Source organism: Erythrolamprus reginae, chromosome 3, assembly GCF_031021105.1.
Source record: "Erythrolamprus reginae isolate rEryReg1 chromosome 3, rEryReg1.hap1, whole genome shotgun sequence".
Taxonomy (NCBI): Eukaryota; Metazoa; Chordata; class Lepidosauria; order Squamata; family Dipsadidae; genus Erythrolamprus; species Erythrolamprus reginae.
In genome coordinates this window covers 255,120,704-255,139,185 of record NC_091952.1, presented here as the reverse complement: position 1 = coordinate 255,139,185, position 18,482 = coordinate 255,120,704, and the positions used below count along the sequence as shown (strand labels likewise).

Here is an 18,482-nt window from a genome sequence, read left to right as displayed (position 1 = left end):
ACTAGATAAATGGTCAAAGCAATGGAAACTGCAGTTTAATGTTTCCAAATGTAAAATAATGCACTTGGGGAAAAGGAATCCTCAATCTGAGTATTGTATCGGCAGTTCTGTGTTAGCAAAAACTTCAGAAGAAAAGGATTTAGGGGTGATTTCTGACAGTCTCAAAATTGGTGAACAGTGCGGTCGGGCGGTAGGGAAAGCAAGTAGGATGCTTGGCTGCATAGCTAGAGGTATAATAAGCAGGAAGAGGGAGATTGTGATCCCGCTATATAGAGTGCTGGTGAGACCACATTTGGAATACTGTATTCAGTTCTGGAGACCTCACCTACAAAAAGATATTGACAAAATTGAACGGGTCCAAAGACGGGCTACAAGAATGGTGGAAGGTCTTAAGCATAAAACGTATCAGGAAAAACTTCATGAACTCAATCTGTATAGTTTGGAGGACAGAAGGAAAAGGGGGGACATGATCGAAACATTTAAATATGTTAAAGGGTTAAATAAGGTCCAGGAGGGAAGTGTTTTTAATAGGAATGTGAACACAAGAACAAGGGGACACAATCTGAAGTTAGTTGGGGGAAAGATCAAAAGCAACATGAGAAAATATTATTTGACTGAAAGAGTAGTAGAGCCTTGGAACAAACTTCCAGCAGATGTGGTAGATAAATCCACAGTAACTTATGCCTGGGATAAACATAGATCCATCCTAAGATAAAATACAGGAAATAGTATAAGGGCAGACTAGATGGATCATGAGGTCTTTTTCTGCCGTCAGACTTCTATGTTTCTATGTTTCTATGTTTTTAATTAAAAAAAAAAAAAACACCTTGAGCCTACTGAGATTCAATCTGCCAAACTGCTGGCAGCTGGTGATTGGCAGAAGTAGCTTGCACTAGTGCACTCTAACCACTGCGCTACCGAGGCTCTAAGAAGGCACCCAAAGGGGATTGTGGCAACAGTTATAAATATGAGCCAGTTGCCAAACATCTGATTTTTGATCACGTGACCATGGAAAGCTCTGCAATGGTTGTTAAGTGTGAAAAACAGTCATAAGTCACTTTTTTAAAGTATTGTTGTATCTTTGAACATAAGAACATAAGAAGAGCCCTGCTGCATGGGGCCAAAGCCCACCGAGTCCAGCATTCTGTGTCACACAGTGGCCCACCAATTGTCCATGGGGATCTTGAGCAGAAAGAGAAGGCAAGACCCTTCCTTTCCCTCAACCCCCAACAAATGGTACTCAAGGGAATCTTGCCTGCCTCAACCAACATAGAGGCGGCACTTGGACATCGGTTTCAATAACCACTATGGATACACTTGGTATCCATGAATCTGTCACATTGGAACATCATCTTTCGGCTGTGGCGAGGAGGGCGTTTGCCCAGGTTCGCCTGGTGCACCAGTTGCGGCCCTATTTGGACAGGGAGTCATTGCTCACAGTCACTCATGCCCTCATCACCTCGAGGTTCAATTACTGCAACGCTCTCTACATGGGGCTACCTTTGAAAAGTGTTCGGAAACTTCAGATTGTGCAGAACGCAGCCGCGAGAGCCATCGTGGGGCTTCCAAGATTCGCCCACGTTTCTTCAACACTCCGTGGCTTGCATTGGCTGCCAATCAGTTTCCAGTCACAATTCAAAGTGTTGGTCATGACCTTTAAAGCCCTACATGGCATTGGACCAGATTACCTCCGGAACCGCCTGCTACCGCATGAATCCCAGTGACCGATAAGGTTAGATTAGATTAGATTAGATTTATTGGATTTATATGCCGCCCCTCTCCGCAAACTCGGGGCGGCTCACAACAATAATAAAAAACAGCACAGTACATAATACCAAATCCAATGCCCACCAATCTAATTACAATTTAAAATTAGTAATCTCATAAAAACAGTATTCCCATCGACTAAACAATGTCGTTTGGCGGGCCCCAGGGGAAGAGCCTTCTCTGTGGCAGCCCCAGCCCTCTGGAACCAACTCCCCCCGGAGATTAGAACTGCCCCCACCCTCCCTGTCTTTCGTAAACTACTCAAGACTCATTTATACCGCCAGGCATGGGGGAGTTGAGATAGCTCTTCCCCCTAGGCCATTACAAGTTATGCACGGTATGTTTGTGTGTATGTATGGTTTTATAATAAGGGTTTTAGTTGTTTTTTATTATTGGATTGTACATGTTGTTTTTATTATTGTTGTTAGCCGCCCCGAGTCTACGGAGAGGGGCGGCATACAAATCCAATAAATTATTATTATTATTAATCCTGCCTTGAAGCTCTCCAGGCTGACAGCTGTCACCTCTTCTGGAAGTGAATTCCATAAACCAAGGACCCTCTGGGTGAAGATATATTTCCCTTTATTTGTCCTCACTTTCTTACCTATGAGATTTAGGGAGTGTCCCCTCGTCCTAGTATTGTGTGATAGAGAAAATATTTTTTCTCTATCCACCTTTTCTATCCCATGCATGATTTTATACATTCCAATCAAGTCACCCTTTCAACGTTGAATTTCAAGGCTAAGAGACCAAGGCGAGAAGCCCACCAAGTCCCCAAATCTCCCTCTAACCCTTTCAATTAACCTACATGGCTCTCAGCTATTATTCTTGACCTCTCCTGAATTAATATGTAGACTGTGACGTAATTATTGCATTATCTGAGGAGACCTGGGATCCGATTCTTCATAACTTTTCTCAGAGGCAACCAAGTCCCTTTTTTTAAAATGCCCTACTCATCATTGCCTTTGGCTTCTGGCAGGGAAGGGCTGCAAAAACGTTTACTACCACACTGTGGGCGTGGCTTATTGTGTGGGTGAGGCTTGATGGTCATGTGACCGGGTAGGAGTGGCTTGCCAGCCTTGTGACCAGGTGGGAGTGGTTTCACTTCCTCTCTCTCCCTCTAAACCTTCCCTTGACTGTTACCCAAGGGAACCCTGCCTTCCTCAACCAACATAGAGGCGGCACTTGGACATCCGTTTCAATAACCACCACCTGTGCCACCTGTGCCATAAGTTCACCATCACTGGCTGAATGCATTGGAAAATACAGTTCTTCTTGGCTGGCTGCCACTTTCCAAGGGGGAGAAAAAGTTTCCCTATCCAATTGTGATCGGGCGGTAGGAAAAGCAAGTAGGATGCTTGGCTGCATAGCTAGAGTTATAACAAGCAGGAAGAGGGAGATTGTAATCCCCTTTTATAGAGCACTGGTGAGACCACATTTGGAGTACTGTGTTCAGTTCTGGAGACCTCACCTACAAAAAGATATTGACAAAATTGAACGGGTCCAAAGACGGGCTACAAGAATGGTGGAAGGTCTTAAGCATAAAACGTATCAGGAAAGACTTCATGAACTCAATCTGTATAGTCTGGAGGACGGAAGGAAAAGGGGGGACATGATCGAAACATTTAAATATGTGAAAGGGTTAAATAAGGTTCAGGAGGGAAGGGTTCTTAATAGGAAAGTGAACACAAGAACAAGGGGACACAATCTCAAGTTAGTTGGGGGAAAGATCAAAGGCAACATGAGAAAATATTATTTTACTGAAAGAGTAGTAGATCCTTGGAACAAACTTCCAGCAGACGTGGTTGGTAAATCCACAGTAACTGAATTTAAACATGCCTGGGATAAACATATATCCATTGTAAGGTAAAATAAATGAAATAGTATAAGGGCAGACTAGATGGACCATGAGGTCTTTTTCTGCCATCAGTCTTCTATGTTTCTATGATTGAGATTGCCTAGCAAAAAGCTGTGAATGCCGTTGTCATTATACGCTACTTCTGCAAATGGTTGCAGCTCTGCCCAGTCACCTTATTGGTAATCTACATAACAATATTGGTCCATTCTACTGTACCGTTGGTACTCGGATGGAAAGCCAGGCTAAGTCCCAAAGAAATTTCCGACTGTTTGAATACCAACACAAATTGAATGCCCAATAGACAAAGGGATTAAGAGAAGGAAGGAAAGAAGGAAGGGGTAGAAACATTTAACAGGCATGAATGGAGGAGAGAGATAAACTGAAAGAAGACCAAATGTAATCAAAGAGGCAAAGAAAACCAATTTCATGCATCGCTTTTTAAAATCCATGTCCCGGTTTTTATGCAACAAATTGCACAGTAACTAAGATAATGTCTGAAGGCAAACAACCATTTTCCAGCCCTCATCGTGCAGACCACATTGGAGAAAGATGCAGTGAAGAGTTGAGGATTAAACCGAGGCAGGAGGTATAGAAAATGGAGAGAAAAACAGACAAAAAATCCCCAGGATAAAATACAGGACCATAAATGGTTATAATTCTGAGGCTTAAAGAGATCCTGGTTTGAAAGATGGGATTTTGGAGCATTGGACCAAGTTGGTGGTGGGCTTTACAGTGGTGACTCTACTTACAAACTCAATTTGTTCCATGACCAGGTTCTTAAGTAGAAACGTTTGTAAGAAGAAGCAATTTTTCCCATAGGAATCAATGTAAAGGCAAATAATGTGTGCGATTGGGGAAACCACAGGGAGGGTGAAGGCCCTGTTTCCTCCCAGGAGATTCCTAGAGAGGCTCCACGGAGGCTTCTCCCTGCCTTTTCTGGCCCTGTTTCCTCCCAGGAGATTCCTAGAGAGGCCCCACAGAGGCTTCTCCCTGCTTTTTCCAGCCCTGTTTCCTCCCAGGAGATTCCTAGAGAGGCCCCACAGAAGCTTCTCTCTGCCTTTTGCGGTTACAATTTCGGAGGCTCGAGTTTGTAAGTGGAAAATGGTTCTTGAGAAGAGGCAAAAAAATCTTGAACACCCGGTTCTTATCTAGAAAAGTTCGTAAGTAGAAGCTTTCTTAGGTAGAGGTACCACTGTATTATTATTTTTCTAGAAAGAGCGTGGGGAAAGATTTTAAAGAGCAATTGATACCAGGTAGTTCTTGATTTACAACAGTTCATTGAGTGACCATTTAACATTATGACAACACTAAAAAAAACATGACGCATGGCCATTTTTCACACAACCATTGTAAGTATCGCCTTGGTCACAAGGACAAAATTTGGACCTTTGGCAACCAGCTCAGATTTATGACGTTTGCAGCATTCCTCAGCGTGTGTGTCACACAATCCCCTTTTGTGACCTTCTGACAAGCAAAGCAAATGGGGAAACTGGATTTGCTTAACAACCGCATCACTAACTTCACAACTGCCATAATTCCCTTAATTACTGTTGTGGTTAGCTCTGGCCCAGCTCCTGCCCCAAGGACTGTGGATGTGGGGGAGACATCCACATGCCACAGGCCTGTTTTGCTCCCGGTGGAATCTGCTGATGAAGGCTCCTCTGACCAAGAAGACATGAGTGACAGGGAGGAGGAGAGTGGGGCAGACAGCTCAGAAGGAGATCAATTCTCTAGCTCCTCCTTGGATTCAGAACAAGAGTTAATGATACAGCATGCGGAGAGTGATGCATAGGCAACAACAACTGAGAGATTATTATCAAAGAAAATGAGGCCACCTGTGGTTGGGTGGGGCTGTGGTCATTAGTGAGGCTGCTATAAAGAGCAGCCTGTGGGTTTGGCCATTGTGGAGGATTATCTGATCGTTGTGTTTCGTGACTGCTTTACTGACTTTGACCTTTTGTGTGCTGATTTTTCCCCGCTTTGAAACTAAACCAGGGCAAAGTGTGTTTCACTTTGTGAAAGAAGAAGGACTGTGAATTGCCTCACAGCTGCAAGCTAAGTATCACAGAACTGATAAGGGACTTGTGCAAATTACCAGGTTGTTTGGAGACGAGGGCTCTTTGCTATACCAAAAGAGGGCTCTGTTTATTTGCATTTTCGGTATAAAGAACATTGTTTTGAATTTTCAAACGTGTGTGTGTCTGAAATTTATATCTGTGAATTTTCGGGAGGATTCTGCCAGAGAGCTTGACAGAACAATTACTATGGCCAGAAAGGTCATAGGCAAAATCTACTGAATAAATGCTTCACTTAGCAACTGAAATTTTGGGCTCCACTGCAGATATTAGTGGAGGAATAATTGTACATCATGTTTGGTTTGGTGAGATGTATAGTTATGTCCAGGTGGGAATTCCTGCTTACTGTCATTATCAGTGCATTCTGCACTCCACCTGACCACATGTAAAAAATATCCAAAATCTCTCGTGTGCCATATGTTCTCTCACATGCTTGTGGTGTAACAAGCAGGAAGAGGGAGATTGTGATCCCCTTATATAGAGTGCTGGTGAGGCCCCATTTGGAATAATACTGTGTCCAGTTCTGGAGACCTCATCTACAAAAAGAGATTTATAAAATTGAACGGGTCCAAAGAAGGGCTACAAGAATGGTGGAAGGTCTTAAGCATAAAACGTATCAGGAAAGACTTCATGAACTCAATCTGTATAGTCTGGAGGACAGAAGGAAAAGGGGGGACATGATCGAAACATTTAAATATATTAAAGGGTTAAATAAGGTCCAGGAGGGAAGTGTTTTTAATAGGAAAGTGAACACAAGAACAAGGGGGCACAATCTGAAGTTAGTTGGGGGAAAGATTAAAAGCAACCTGAGAAAATATTATTTTACTGAAAGAGTAGTAGATCCTTGGAACAAACTTCCAGCAGACGTGGTTGGTAAATCCACAGGAACTGAATTTAAACATGCCTGGGATAAACATATATCCATCCTAAGATAAAATACAGAAAATAGTATAAGGGCAGACTAGATGGACCAGGAGGTCTTTTTCTGCCGTCAGTCTTCTATGTTTCTAAGATTTTGCTTTCAGTGCATGCACAGAAGCCAAATCTCAATTCGATGTGTGCTCCCACCCACCGGTCATATGAAGCTGCGTGCAGCTCTATTTTTACTATGAGAATGCCCCTCCCGCCCATCCAGGTAGGAATCCAACACTGGTTAAATCCCTTGAACATTGTTTCCATTGCTCTGTGTGTGTTTGTATCTCTCTGTGTTGGGAAATACAGGATAATGAAGCTTTTAAAGTCTGGGTAGGGAACTGTGGTCCTTTTCATGACTTGTGGACTTCAACTCCCAGAATTCCTGAGCTGGGCATGTTAGCTCAGGAAATCTGGGATTTGAAGTCCACAAATCTGGGATTTGAAATCCCACAAATCTGGGATTTGAATTCATCAAGGGACCATGGTTCCCTACCCTGACTTAAAGCAAGGGTAGGAGACTATGGTCCCTTCACAACCTGTAGACTTAAGCTCCCAAAATCCCTGGCTCAGGAATTCTGGGAGTTGAAGTCCACCAGTGCTTTAAAGAAAAGGAAAGCTGGATAAGTTAGAGGTTGGTTTTCATTGGTTGACAATAGCATTTAGCATTTAGACTTATATACCGCTCCATAGTGCTTTTACAGCCCTCTCTATGAGACAACAACAATGGAGAAACTCCAGTTGCCTTTTGGAAAAGCACCTTGGAGACAACCATGACCTGGTGAATGAGAATCTCCATAGCCCTTATTGACTGGGGAAACAGCCCTCACCACATCTTAATTTGGTTGTTGAATTTACCCAATTATGAGTGAACTATTGTTGGGTTGCACCCTATGCCACATCACAAAATCATGCTTAAACACATTTTGCCAGTGAAGGTTCTGGTTGTACAGTCAAGATAAATGCAAGCTTAATTTTAACAAGAGATCAAAATTTCAGATACAATAGCAAAGGGAAGAATTTGTTATACTATTTTTCTCTAGTCATACTTACAGGCATCTAAATTTCATTTCAGCTGTAACCCATGCTGGAAGTGGGTACTCAACATGTTCCATAATGCAAATTGCAATAGAGGGAATATTGAGTCTGGCAGGCCCGGGACAGAGGTTTATCCTCTGTCCTGGTGCTTCTTGACCTCTCAGTGGCTTTCGATACCATCGACCATGGTATCCTTCTGCAGCAGCTGGAGGGGTTGGGAGTGGGAGGCACTGTTCTTCAGTGGTTCTCCTCCTACCTCTCCAGTCGGTCGCAGTCGGTATTAGTGGGGGGTCAGAGATCAACCTCTAGGTTTCTCCCTTGTGGGGTGCCTCAGGGGTCGGTCCTCTCCCCCTGCTGTTTAATATCTACATGAAACCGCTGGGCAAGATCATCCAGGGGCATGGGGTGAGGTATCATCAGTACCTACGTTCTAGGTTGCTTCTTTCCTTATTTAGTTTCCACTCATTGCTTCTTATTCTGCCCTCAGGTGCTTTGGAGAATAGGTTGACTCCTTCTTCTTTGTGGCAACCCCTGAGATATTGGAATGCTGCTATCATGTCATCCCTAATCCTTCTTTTCAGTAGATTAGAAAAAAGAGAATGGCAGGCTTCATAAAAGAGGAGAACATCAAAGATCTCCAGGAGGTTTGACCAATAAGGGACAGCTGAAGTATACAGATTCACAAGCAATACCATTTCACACCATCTGGACCGAGTGGGACAACTTGCTACAGCCAACTTTGCTGTGGACAACTCACCACAAGAGAATTCACCATGGCCAACTTGCTGCTGGATAACTCACTGCAGGACAATTTAACAATTGAATTTAATTATTTAAAATAAATAAATAAAAATTTTAAGTATCGTCATTCACGTTTCATTCTGTCCATCCTTTTGCATCTATTTAAAAATGATTCTAGAGCACCAGGAAGGTCTATCACCATTTCTTTGATATCCACGTAACTCCTTTCTCATGGTGAGTTGGCCATGGGGAATTGTCCCTCAATGAATTGGCCATGGCAAGTTGACCTTGGGGAGTTGGCGGCAGCAGCAAACCATCACGGACCTCAATCAGGAAGCGAGGGAGAAGGGTGAATTAATAAAACACAAACAAAATTCAAGTTCAGTCCCCAAACCAGGTCAAGGTTGATGTCTCACCTGTGATGTGCTCACCTGATCTACAAGCCATGTCCACGTCTTTCTCAAAATCAGTCTGGAAGACAGAGAAAGCAAAGAGAAGAAGTGATCAGCAACAGGGAAGGGAGCTACGAGATAGAAAAGCTCAGGGAGGTTTGGAAGTCCCAGCTTTCTAACCTGACTGAAAAGCAAAAGGCAGCAGCTATAACCGACCTCTTGGTCATCCAAGAGAGGTGCTTGTAGGTGAGATGTCAAATAGACCACTTTGCAATTAAGGAGAGTATTTGTAGCTCAGGTTCGAACTGTGGGGTCCTTGGTGCTCTCTGAGGTTTCATGGCCCTGGTAGGTAACATCATCAATGCTAGACTAGCAACAACATTATAACATTATAAAATATGTTCTTTTATCTTCACTGTGCGCATATGCGTCAAGGGCAACTTTCTAGTGTGTCCAATCACACTTGTCCACTAAAGAATTCTATTCTATTCTATTCTATTCTATTCTATTCTATATATTCTATTCTATATATTCTATTCTATTCTATATGTTCTATTCTATTCTATATGTTCTATTCTAGTCTATATGTTCTATTCTATTCTATTCTATTCTATTCTAGTCTAGTCTAGTCTAGATGTTCTATTCTATTCTATTCGCAAGAAAGCAACCATGTTCAAAGCAGAAGCATCCCAAAGTTCTCCTCCTCCTCCTCCTCCTCCTCCTCCTCCTCCTCCTCCTCCTGCTCCTCCTCCTTGTCTCCAAAAATTCTACTAACTTCTAACACTGATGAAGAAGTCTAGTTTGTGCAATGAAAGGTCTGCAAGAAAACACCCAAGGTGAGAAAGCATCTTGGAGCCCAGAGCTCCTCTTCCTCCTCCTTCCTCCCCACCCTTCCTCTCCACAAACCCTACTACCATCTAGCACTGATGAAGATGTCTAGTTTGGGCAATGAAAGGTCTGCAAGAAAACACCCAAGCTCAGAAAACACCAAGGAGCCCACAGTCCTCCTCCTCCTCCTCCTGTCCACAAACCCCATTCCCTTCTAGCACTGATGAAGCTGTCTAGTCTGGGCCATGAAAGTCCTGCGAGAAAACAGCCAAACTCGGAGAGCCCCAAGGACCTTCCCAGACAGCTATGCTACAACCTCTTCATGCTTGGCCTGGTTCCTTTTCCGGCCGGCTGGTGAATCCAGTCCCCCACATACTTATGGGGCCGGTGCATGAGAGTGGAAGGAAGGGCTGGCACTTGAGATGGGAACTCTTGTGGGAGCCAGACGGGGATGCAAACGTTATTTAAGGGACGGCGCCTTGGCACAGAATGTAATGAAGCAGGCAAGGAGCATCAACATTCAGTGGCATTTTGATGCATATTTACAGGTGAACCCATAAAGAATATCAATGATCAGGACTTTCTCCTGAATGCCAATGAGGGGGGCATTCTCAAGAAGATAAGAGGAATTTACTCATTTTATATTTATTTACTTATCAAATGTCCTGGCCGCTCATCGTATCGCAGGGTAACTCAGGGCAGCTTAAAATATTAAAAATAAAAACAGACAATGTCACTTGGCGGGGCCAAGGGGAAGAGCCTTCTCTGTGGGGGGCCCAGCCCTCTGGAATCAGCTCCCCCCAGAGATTCATACCACCCCCACCCTCCTTGTCTTCCACAAGAGCCAGAAAACATTGCTGTGCCGCCGGGCTCACGGCTATTAGACTCCAGCCCCCGGCTGACAAATGTTATGTATGTTTGTGGTTTGATTGGGAATGCCTGATTTTTAACATTACTGGGATTTTAGGTTAGATTTTAAGTAATTGAGATTAATTGGATTGTTGTATTGTATTGTTTTGTTTTTATATGCTGTAAGCCATCCTGAGTCCACAGAGAGGGGCAACATATAAATAAATAAATAGATAGATAGATAGATAGATAGATAGATAGATAGATAGATAGATAGATAGATAGATAGATAGATGATAGATAGAGAGATAGATAGATGAATGAATGAATGAATGAACGAATGAATGAACGAATTTGCCACATTATATAAATAAATAAATAAATAAATAAATAGATAGATAGATAGATAGATAGATAGATAGATAGATAGATAGATGAATGAATAAACGAACTTGCCACATTATATAAATAGATAGATAGATAGATAGATAGATAGATAGATAGATAGATAGATAGATGATAGACAGACAGACAGACAGACAGACAGACAGATGAATAAATGAATGAACGAACAAATGAACAAATGAATGAATAAATAAATAAATAAACAAACTTAATTAATGGCTTGCCACACTATATAAATCAAATAAATAAATGAATGAATGAATGAATGAATAAATGAACGAACAAACAAACAAACAAACAAACAAACAAACAAACTTAATTAATCACTTGCCACACTATATAAATCAAATGAATGAATGAATGAATGAATAAACAAACCAACAAACTTAATTAATGGCTTGCCACACTATCTATAAAAGGCCTGATGTTTATGGGAATTGGGGAGGGGTGATTTCAAGAGGGACAGATGCAGCCACAAAGCATCCTTTCGAGGGGTTCAAGGCCATCCTATGCTTGCCCACCTGGGCGGAAGGATGGAATAAGGTGAAAGATTATATGTTGAGTAGAATCTGTGATGTAAATGTGAAAAATAAACTGCAATCACTCTTTTAGTAATATTTAATGCAAGATAGAGCCAAGGAAATACAGATAAACAAAATCAAAAACTTTTGAATCCCCTTGTATGGGTGGTGGTGGTGAAGGGGGGTGTCTTGTTTTGTAAGGTGATGGGCACATGCACTGTGCACTGTTATATGTTTGTTCTATGTAATTATTTTATAAAATCAATAAAAAAATTATTTATTTTTTTAAAAAAAGGCCTGATGTTGATGGGAACTTGGGAGGGGGGATTTTCAGGAGGGAACAGATGCAGCCACAAAGCATTCTTTCAAGGGGTTCAAGGTCATCCTATGCCCACCTACCTGGGCGGAAGTGGAAGGAGGACTGGCCATGCTGGTACAATCTGAGTGGGCAATGTGACAAGTTTATGAGTGGAGGACAAGGGATGTGAACTTTCAACTGGGTGGGAAACTGGGTGGAGGAACACTTTGACTTGGATTGTGATTCAGTTTGGATGCTACCTGGAACCTTGATTGTTTAAAAAGGACTACATACATTTATGAGAATGAGAGCTGCCACGTAGACCTGGGGGCCAGCAATAAATGGGAACAATCTTTCTTCTGGCCTTGTTTTGAGAATTTCCTGAAAATGGCCACTTGACTATGACAGCATAATCATGGCCTAGATTGGTGATGGCGAACCTTTTTGGGTTTGTGCGCCAAAGGGGGGGTGCATACGTGTGCTAGCATGCACACATGTGGCCAAACCATTCCCTTCCCCCACACGCTTGTGCACTGCCCCGCACTGCCCTCTGCGCAATCCCCTTGCATGCGCACAGGCCTCACGAAAGCCTGGGACGGTGAAAAATCGGCCAAATGGGCAAACCAGAAGTTCAGAAAAACAGACTTCTAGTTTTCCTGTTGTGCTGTTTTTTGCACTCTGGAGGCTTCAGGGAACTTCCAATTGGCATACGTGAGTGCCAACACCCATAATTCAGTGCCCAGGGAGGGTGAAAACAGCTTCCCCTGCCCCCTGAAGGCCTTCTGGAAGCCCTCCAGAGGCCAGAAATGACCTGTTTCCCAACTTCTGGTGGGCCCACTAGTCTCATGTTTTCCCCTCCCCAGGCTCCAAAGGCTTCCCTGTAGCCAGAGGATGGTAAAAAAAACCTCCCCCACCCCCCAGAGGCTCTCTGGAAGCCAAAAACACCCTCCCAGAGCCTCTGTGTGAGCCAAAAATCAGCTGGCTGGTACATACATGCCCACTGAAGCTGAGCTAAGGCAACAGCTCAGGTGCCAGCAGATATGGCTCCATGTGCCACCTGTGGGACACGTGCCATAGGTTCGCCATCACTGTGACAACTGTGTCCAGTCTCTTCTTAAAATCCTCTGGTCATGGAGCACCCACAGTTTCTTGAAGCAAGTCCACCCACTGATCAATTGTTCTCACTGACAGGACATTGGATGATTTCTTTGATAGGTTTCCATCCATCACTTTTTCTCTTGCCCTCAGGTTCTTTGGAGAATAGATAATCCCCTCTTCTTAGTGGAAGCTCCTCAATTATTGGAAGACTATTATCATGATGGTGATGATGATGATGATGATGATGATGATGATGAGGAGGAGGAGGAGGACGAGGATGATGATAATGATGATGATGACGATGATGACGACGACGATGATGACGATGATGACAATGATGATGATGACGACAATGATGATGAAGATGATGATGACGATGACGACAATGATGATGATGATGACGATGATGACGATGACGATGATGATGATGATAACGACGACGATGAAAACGACGATGATGACTACGATGATAACGATGACGATGACAACGACGATGATGACTACGATGATAATGACAATGATGATGATGATGATGATGATGGTGGTGGTGATGAAGATGATGATGACGACGATGATGATGATGATAATGATGATAACGACGACAATGATGACGACGAGGATGATGATGATGATGACAACGATGATGACGACGATGACGACGATGATGATGATGACGAATACGATGATGATGACGATGATGATGATGATGATGCTATCCATTCAATGGTGTCCGATTCTTGGTGATGGTAAGGGCTAGGTCTTTCCACTTCACATTAATCCTTCTTGTTTTAAGATTAGATATGCCAAGTTCCTACAACTGTTCTTCATAGGTTTTAACCTCCAAACATTCCCTGTATGCACCATCTTGGTTCACTGGAGCCATGAAAGCTACATCTGTGCTCTCCTTCAAATCATTTTTTTCCCACTTACCATAAGCTGGGCATGTCCGTTCTGGAATGATCCTCCAGAATCTCCGTTGGCTTCTTCTTGACGGTCTACAACTCGGCATTTAACAGCATCTTGCACCTAGGAGGAAAAAAAATGGTCACATTAGGCAGAATCCATTTCAAGCCTTTTCGCTAATGAGCTTCGGCATCCGGGCAATTGCACAGCCATTAAAATTAGCCATGAAGGAAACTGTAAGGAAAAGTTCATAATCACTGCTGAGATGAGTTAAGCAGTAGAACTGAGGGCTGAAATGGAAATGGATTTTTCCCCTTGCTGAAAAAAATGATAGAATGTATGAATTGGAACAGATCTCGCTGAACCTCTGTTCCAATTCATACATTCTATCTCTTTTTTAAAATCATCATTACCAGGAACATCAAAACAACTAAATCATGATTTTTTTAAAGGCGCATATAATAGTTTTATTTATTGTTAGATTTTTAAAAGGTATCTAAAGGCCATCACCATGGAATTGTCCAAGGACGATTCACAATATATTGAATTACACAAGATGGGTCTGTTTTTATCTTTGCATCTGTGATATTTATAAATGTAATATGTATTGACTGTATATTGTTTGTCTGTTTGTGTGTCTGCCTACCTACCTATGTACCTACTTACCTACCTACCTACCTACACATCTACCTAGCTATCCTCCCACCCACCCACCTGCTTCCTTACTTTCTTACTTAGCTTCTACCTGTGTGACTGTGTGTCTGTCATCTATTCTCTATATCCATCCATCCACATCCATCTATCTATCTATCTATCTATCTATCTATCTATCTATCTATCTATCTATCTATCTATCCATACCTACCTACCTACCATTTTTATTAACATTGTTTCTTCATTCCTTATTTCACCCCTATGACAATCATTAAGTGTTGTACTCCATGATTCTTGACAAATGTATCTTTTTCTTTTGTGTATTCTGAGAGCATCTGCACCAAAGACAAATTCCTTGTGTGTCCAATCACACTTGGCCAAGAAAGAATTCTATTCTATTCTATTAACATTTTTATTAATATTGTTTCTTTGTTGTTTGTTTGACCCCTATGACAATCATTAAGTGTTGTACCCCATGATTCTTGACAAATGTATTTTTTTCTTTCTTTTGTGTACTCTGAGAGCATCTGCACCAAAGACAAATTCCTTGTGTGTCCAATCACACTTGGCCAATAAAGAATTCTATTCTATTCTCATTTTTATTAACATTGTTTCTTCATTCCTTATTTCACCCCTATGACAATCATTAAGTGTTGTACCCCATGATTCTTGACAAATGTATCTTTTTCTTTTATGTACGCTGAGAGCATCTGCACCAAAGACAAATTCCTTGTGTGTCCAATCACACTTGACCAAGAAAGAATTCTATTCTATTCTATTAACATTTTTATTAACATTGTTTCTTTGTTGCTTGTTTGACCCCTATGACAATCATTAAGTGTTGTACCCCATGATTCTTGACAAATGTATATTTTCTTTAATGTACACTGAGAACATCTGCACCAAAGACAAATTCCTTGTGTGTCCAATCACACTTGACCAATAAAGAATTCTATTCTATTTTATTCTATTCTATTAACATTTTTCTTAATATTGTTTAATATGCCAATAAAGAATTCTATTCTATCCTCCCCATTCAAAATGCCCACCTCTCTTCTAAGAATGCAGTGGACCATCACGATGACGAAGCCCTCCAAGGAGTCGAACACTGCAAAGAGGATCTGGAACAGAGACGAACGGCGGTCGGTGATGGCCAGCACAGCCGACATCCAGGTGAGGGCTAGCAAAGGTAGGACTACACAGGAGCTCCAGAGGGACGCCCTGGGAAGTAGAAGAAGAAAAAAAGGGAGAAAAAGAGGTCTCTTAGCTTCTGGACCAGCCAAACTCTGAATGTTGCTTTCACTCGCTTGCGGGAGACCCATCAGAGACTATCCAGGGGTAGTGAAAACACAAGATACAGGCAGAATAGCTTCAAATGCTTCCAAGCTACAATCAAAGAGAATGACAAGATAGAACAGCAGAACAAGGGTGACCTGGCCTTTCTCCATTAGGCCTCCTCTTAATGCACTCCACGCTTAGTGCCACTTTTGTGTGTCTTAAAATGAAGGGGGGGGGGAAAGCACAAAACAAATGCTGGGATTGTTTTTCTGGTGGCTTGGGAGGAATGGATGGAGAGAGAGACAGAGGGACAAACAGATGGAATCGTAGGTTTATCCTTCTCCACGGGAGGCTGTGTTTTGCTTGGGGATGTCTCTCCCTCTCAGTGTGTGTGTTTGTGTGTGTATTTGTGTGTGAGTCAAAAACGTCAGTAAGGCATCTACGACCGCACAAGTGGAGCTCTGCCTCTGTTTTTTTTTATGGGTCTGCCACGTGGGGCAAAAAAAGAGGTAGGATATTGTTGTGGTTAGCTCTGGCCCAGCTCCTGCCCCAAGGACTGTGGATGTGGGGGAGACATCCACATGCTGCAGGCCTGTTTTGCCCCTGGGGGAATCTGCTGATGAAGGCTCCTCTGACCAAGAAGACATGAGTGACAGGGAGGAGGAGAGTATAGCAGACAGCTCAGAAGGAGATCAATTATCTCTCTCCTCCTTGGATTCGGAACAAGAGTTAATGATACAGCCACGCATGCGGAGAGTGATGCATAGACAACAACAACTGAGAGATTATTATCAAAGAAAATGAGGCCACCTGTGGTTGGGTGGGGCTGTGGTCATTAGTGAGGCTGCTATAAATAGCAGCCTGTGGGTTTGGCCATTGTGGAGGATTATCTGATCGTTGTGTTTCGTGACTGCTTTACTGACTTTGATTTTTTTGTGTGCTGATTTTTCCCTGCTTTGAAACTAAACCAGAGCAAAGTGTGTTTCACTTTGTGAAAGAAGAAGGACTGTGAATTGCCTCACAGCTGCAAGCTAAGTATCACAGGACTGATAAGGGACTTGAATAAATTACCAGGGGTTTTTTTGGAGACTCTTTGCTATACCAAAAGAGGGCTTGGTTTAAGTGAATTTTCGTTATAAAGAACATTGTTTTGAATTTTCAAACGTGTGTGTGTCTGAAATTTGTACCTGTGAATTTTTGGGAGGATTCTACCAGAGAGCCCGACAGAACAGATATCAACCTGCCATCTCGATGGGCCTTCACTTTTTGATGGGACCTTCTCATCTTGATGGATTGTCCCTTCATCACTGTTATTTTCTCTGGGGTTTTTTTAGAACAGAGCTAGAAGGGTCCTTGGAGGTCATGTAGTCCAACCCCATTCCTCAAGCAGGAGACCCTATACAATTTCAGACAGGTGGCTGTCCAGTCTCTTCTTAAAAACCTCCAGTGATGCAACTTCTGGAGTCGAAACAGTTTCACTGGTTAATTGCTCTGTCGGAAATTTTTCCCCTTAATTCCAGGTGGCTTCTCTGTTTGATTAGTTTCCATCCATTGTTTCTTTGTCTTGCCTTCTGGGGCTTTGGATAATAATTTGGCCCCCTTTTTTTTCGTGGCAGTCCCTCAAATACTGCAATATTGCTATCGTCTTTTCTCCAGACTAGCCAAACTCAATTTCTGCAACCGTTCTTCATATGTTTTAGTCTGCAGGCAATTATCTTAAATGTCCACTTCGATATAACCTGATCTGGCTTAAATTGAACATGAGTTAAAAGTGAAGGTCACCTTTGAATGTTAGTGGAGACCCCCATACCTCAGCTACTTGGAATGAAGATGAAAAAACCCACAGAAATTATTATTATTATTATTATTATTATTATTATTATTATATTTATATTTATATTTATATTTATATTTATATTTATATTTATATTTATATTTATATTTATATTTATATTTATATTTATATTTATATTTATATTTATATTTATATTATTTATATTTATATTTATATTTATATTTATATTTATATTTATATTTATTTATTTTATTTATTTTATTTATTTTATTTATTTTATTTATTTTATTTATTTTATTTATTAAATTTGTATGCCGCCCCTCTCGGTAGACTCGGGGCGGCTCACAGCAGTAATAGAAAAACAATATACAATGCAAATCTAATAATTAAAACTAAAAACCCATAATTCAAAAAACATGCACACAACATACCATACATAAACAATATAGGCCTGGGGAAGTTATCTCAGTTCCCCCATGCCTGACGGCAGAGGTGGGTTTTAAGGGGTTTACGAAAGGCCAGGAGGGTGGGGGCAGTTCTGATCTCTGGGGGGAGTTGGTTCCAGAGAGTCGGGGCCGCCACAGAGAAGGCTCTTCCCCTGGGTCCCGCCAAACGACATTGTTTGGTCGACAGGACCCGGAGAAGGCCAACTCTGTGGGACCTAACTGGTCACTGGGATTATTATTATTATTATTATTATTATTATTATTATTATTATTATTGTCATAATCATATTATTATTATTATTATTATTATTATTATTATTATTATTATTATTAATTAAATTTGTATGCCGCCCCTCTCCGTAGACTCACTTAACAATTGTAAGTGGTGCAGTGGTTAGAGTACAGCACTGCAGGCTAATTCAGCTATTTGCTAGCTGTAATTCAGCAGTTCAAATCTCACCACCGGCTTATAGTTGACTCATAGAAACATAGAAACATAGAAACATAGAAGTCTGACGGCAGAAAAAGACCTCATGGTCCATCTAGTCTACCCTTATACTATTTTCTGTATTTTATCTTAGGATGGATATATGTTTATCCCAGGCATGTTTAAATTCAGTTACT

The 18,482-nt window shown here is 41.8% G+C and overlaps 1 protein-coding gene across 1 annotated transcript in view; it reads right to left on the bottom strand.

The window, feature by feature from the left end:
• ADGRB1 (adhesion G protein-coupled receptor B1) overlaps positions 1-18,482 on the bottom strand; it is a 285,191-nt gene that overhangs the window by 20,592 nt on the left and 246,117 nt on the right. The window contains exons 25-27 of the mRNA XM_070748372.1: positions 15,389-15,560; positions 13,713-13,808; positions 8,808-8,862 (exon numbers count right to left, since the gene is read on the bottom strand). Coding sequence (XP_070604473.1) covers positions 8,808-8,862; positions 13,713-13,808; positions 15,389-15,560 — 323 coding nt within the window. The remainder of the gene's footprint in view (positions 1-8,807; positions 8,863-13,712; positions 13,809-15,388; positions 15,561-18,482) is intronic.